Source organism: Syzygium oleosum, unplaced genomic scaffold (assembly GCF_021117445.2).
Source record: "Syzygium oleosum isolate NSW1041296 unplaced genomic scaffold, Sole_v2.1 Sole_v2.03, whole genome shotgun sequence".
NCBI classification, from domain to species: Eukaryota; Viridiplantae; Streptophyta; class Magnoliopsida; order Myrtales; family Myrtaceae; genus Syzygium; species Syzygium oleosum.
This window is the reverse complement of record NW_026607487.1, coordinates 15,837,121-15,841,690: the sequence shown is the minus strand read 5'-3', so window position 1 is coordinate 15,841,690 and position 4,570 is coordinate 15,837,121. Positions and strand designations below refer to the sequence as shown.

The 4,570-nt window shown below is 41.9% G+C and overlaps 1 protein-coding gene across 1 annotated transcript; it reads left to right on the top strand.

Annotated features, from left to right (window-relative positions):
- Window positions 1–379: 379 nt before the first annotated feature.
- On the top strand, window positions 380–1,547 carry LOC115672107 (cytosolic sulfotransferase 12-like). Its single transcript, XM_030593876.2, has one exon. The coding sequence runs from the start codon at window positions 434–436 to the stop codon at window positions 1,421–1,423; it is 990 nt and encodes a 329-aa protein (XP_030449736.1). The 5' UTR covers window positions 380–433; the 3' UTR covers window positions 1,424–1,547.
- Window positions 1,548–4,570: the final 3,023 nt, after the last annotated feature.

Genomic DNA, 4,570 nt, shown 5'->3' with positions numbered 1-4,570 from the left:
ATTTTTCTCAACATCTAGTTATTGAATTATACCGATCATGCTCACGTTTTGACTTAGAAAATTTTCCTAATTTGGATATGCCTAAAATTTTAAGATAAACATGTTAGATCACAATATATTCAAATTAGACAAAGAGATCGAAGTGTTGTGTAAGAAAAAAGATCAATTTGACCGAATAAGGCATATGTACACGGTGAATATAGCATATAACACCTGTATATGCGAAAAAGAGGCGTTAGCTAAAGCCTTTTCGAAGGATTTCTAACTTAATTCAAGAGCAATGATAGACCAGCTATATGATTCTTCTAATGCAATAAGCTTCTCTATTTAATGTCATCACCGAAACCCTAAGCTAACCCCCTTTCTTTCCCTTCATAGCCCTAAGTAGCCATAACAACCTTTCACTCTGAAATTCTCCCTCTCTTCCTCCACCATGACACCCTCTCAATCTCACCAAGCAAAGTACTTGCGAGAAGATGACATCTCCCAAAAGTGCCGAGACCTCCTTCCCTCGCTCCCTTGCGAAAAGGGCTGGATCACCACCTCTCTCTACCAGTACCAAGGCTTCTGGTATCCCACGAATGTCTTGAACGGCATCCTCGCTTGCCAAGACCACTTCCGAGCCCAAGACACCGATGTCCTCCTCATCACTGCCCCCAAGTCTGGCACTACTTGGTTGAAGGCCATCCTCTTCTGTCTCTTGAACCGGGCCAAGTTCTCAGGCTCGATGCAACACCACCCTCTCCACACCCAAAACCCCCACGATCTCGTGCCCTTCTTAGAGGTCCAGCTCTACTTCGGGCAAGAGATCCCCAACCTTGCCTCCTTGGCGTCCCCCAGGCTCTTCGCCACCCACTTGCCTTACACTATGCTCCCGAGGTCAGTCAAGGACTCTGGGTGCAAGTTGGTGTACCTGTGCAGGAACCCTAAGGACACCTGCGTCTCACTCTGGCACTTCGCCAACAAGATGAGGTCCAAAGCAACAGACGAGATGCCGCTCGGAGAGTGCCTTGATGCTTTCTGCCGGGGCGCAACCCCATTTGGACCACACTGGGACCACGTGCAGGGATACTACAACGCGAGCTCCGAGATACCTGAGAGGGTGTTGTTCTTGAGGTATGAGGACATGAAAGAGGATCCGCATGTTCATGTCAATAGACTCGCCGACTTCTTGGGGTGTCCGTTAGGCAAACAAGAGCTGATGGATGGGACCGTGGACAGAATAATGAGGATGTGCAGCTTCGATAGTTTGAGCGCGTTGGAGGTGAACAAGAGCGGAAAGTTGTCGAATGGAGTAGAGAACGAGTGGTTCTTCAGGAAAGGCGAGGTCGGAGATTGGCTGAATTACATGACTATCGAGATGGGGGAGAAAATTGACCGTGTCATGCAAGAGAAGATGCATGGTTCAGGGTTGAAGCTTTGATCATGATTTGGGTTTATGACTATGGCAACAATAATTACTGTGGCCAATGTACGGTTGGCCTCAGGGAGGTGTCATTGTGATAAGGTTCAGATTTGTGCGAGTAAAACAGTGTCATGATGTGGTGGATAATTAATCGCAATATTAAAACTATAAGAAAGTACTTGTGTTTCTATGAACGCATCGTCCCTCCTTTTTCTGGTGAGAAGATAATGGTCCTTAGTTCTTTTTAGCTGATATGATGGGATTTATACTCTCGTAATTAATTCCACAAGATAAAATAAAAGAATGTCAAAATGCACATACTAACTTCCCAAAGTCAAGCATTTAGCTAGATTACATTACTATATCATGCACAATATCTTTGAATTTTCACATATTACAACCCCATCAATAAATCAAATTTGTTCTAGTAAATCTTCCAAGGAGTAAAAAGGTGAATTTTGCAAATCATACCTTTCTAATTAGTTGTGATAAGATTTGAAGTGGATAAGAGGTAGAAGCGTAGAGCATGCCTGCCACATCCTCATTATGCTTTTAAAATTTTGTCCTTCAAATTTTTTTTTTTTGAGTTGTTTGTTGGTCGAATCTAATTAATCAAGGTGAAAATGAGAACATAGAGGGGATCTTTCTCCTGGATTTCTCTTTGTATAATAGTATAGCTGAGTAATGCTAGACGGGGTCAGAATTTTCCACTAAATTATATTGACAAAACATATATAAAAAAAAACGGCAAAAGGATACTATAAGTGCCATAAGTTGTGTACGGTGCTACTTTAGTGCCAAAAGTTTTCGCCGGCTCACTTAAGTGCCAAATCGGAGGAAAAACGATCACTTAAGTGCCAAAAGTTTTTTTTTGATCACTTAAGTGCTAAAATTTTTTAAAAACGATCACTCAAGTGCTAAACTTTTTGAAAAACGATCATTTGAGTGCTAAAAATTTTGAAAAATGATCACTTAAGTGCCAATCTCCTGCGAGCCACGTCAGCTTCAGAAATTAATAATAAAAAATGCCACATCGGATTTCCGGCGAAAAATTATGTACGACATCGGAGTTGGCACTTAAGTAATCGTTTTTCAAAAATTTTAGCACTTAAGTGTTGACACCTAAATTTCGGTGCATCATTTAGTGATTAATTGCATAGAAAATTAGGGATTAAATTTTAATCCCTGAACAAAAATATTACAAATCGCATAGCATAAAGTTTAGGTTCATATAGATTAACAGCATTTCGCATTGGATCGGCGGTGGTAAGCGAGCTTAAAATTCATCACGTAAATCGAGCTCGGGCACCGAACGAGACTCGGCTCACTCGGAAAGCATGGGCCGAAAATCAAACACAAAAGGGCTTGGTTGTCTTAATTTGAGCTTAAATTAGCCCATTATGCTTAATTAAAGAAAAGTACAAATTAATTCAGCCCACTTAGAATTAAATTAAAGCCTAAACCTAAGCCCATTAGGACTAGAAAGCCCGGCTAATTGACCTAGGTTTACATTATAAATATATGTTTATGTCTCTTAATCAAGGGGGGCTCTCATAATTTTTAAGATCGGATTTTTAGAGAGACATACGAGAGAATTTTGAGAAGAGTGAGAGAGAGAGAGAGAAGGAGACCGCACTACGCCGGAGCTGCTCCGCCCCTCAGCCACTGCACGCCTGCCGCGCCACCGCCCGCCTGCGCTGTCTCCCGCCGCGCGCTGCCGTCTCCCGCCATGTGCCACCGCCGCTGCACGCCTGCCTGCCGCTGCCTCGTCGCACACCACCGCCGCTTGGACGTCCCTGCTCCGCCCGTCTGTGTCGCCACTGCTCGCTGCACAGCCGCCGGAGAGCTGCCCTGCACTGCTGCTCGCTAGCCAAAGCTACCCTGCACCGCCGCTCGCCAGCCGGAGCCGCCTGCACCGCCGTTAGCCCACCGCCTGTGCTGCCGCTGTTCGCTGCACAGCCACCGGAGAGTCGCCCGTCCTCGCCTGTTGGCCGCTGCCCGGAGACGCCCGCCGCGCCGCCGTTCTCGTCGTGTCACCGTCGCTAGCCGCCACTGTTCCCGACGTCACGCCGCCACTCCCGACGCACCGCCGATCCTCAATCCCGATCCGCTACAAATTCAAATTAGGAAAGAAATCTGCAAATCAGGTAATTATCATATCCCGATTTGATTCGAATATTTGGTTGCCTAATTTGTGCTTATTGATATCTAATTTTGCATATTTGGATAATAAGCATTACTTCAATTAGGATTTTATTTCCTTTTTTGAAATCTTGGATATCTATTACTTTTCAAATTTGGATAGAATTTAAAATTTTCAAAATCGTTTGAATATATCCAAGATATTTAAGATATCTAATTTTTTTCAAGATGTGATCGATTAGGAAAATTTCTTAATCCGCAACCGCACACGTGGAAATAAATCTATCTATCAGGCTTTAGATAGAGTTATTTCCATAGCGGGTATTTCGAATTTTAGGATCGATCTGTTAGGCTTCAGATCGAAACTTAATTCGAAAGATTTAGCGGTTATATTTTTTACTTGATTTTAATTTCGAATTTTGATAAAAAAATGCCAAAAAGATTACTCTAGAATAGGTTAATTTCTTTAGTTTAAAATTGCATGTTTAGATAATTGGCATTTTTAATTCCGAATTTCATTAAGAAAAAAATACAAAAAAAAAATAATATGCCCGTCATTAGAAATAGATCACGTTGTCGCATGACATATAGTTTGCATGTTAGGTTGCATTAATCACATGTCAATTTTTGCACGTCATTACATATAGGTTAGCTTTCATTTAAATAAATAAAAAATCAAAAAAGAAAGTTTCTGCACCTTTGAACTCTAAGTCAGGATTTATCAAAATTGTCCAATTGAGTATTTCTCTTGAAATTGGTACCGAAAGGGCGTTAGGGAATCTAGCGTAACCAAGTTCTCGAATTTATAATTTCTGGTTCGCAGAAATAAAATAGTACTCCCGCTATTTTATTTAGGTTTCTAATCAACCTACCTTAAATGATTAGTGGCGACTCCCATTGAAAATATTTGCATGCTCACAATTGGACCTAAGTTGCGATTTGGTAGAGTTTGGGAGAACTCGAGCTAGGTTAGTTAATTTAATTGATCTAGTAATCCATTAGCCTAAGATCGAAAATCCGATT

What these genes read in the sequence shown, in the direction of transcription:
- LOC115672107 (XM_030593876.2), top strand. Translation starts at nt 434, where the DNA reads ATGACACCCTCTCAATCTCACCAAGCAAAGTACTTGCGAGAAGATGAC.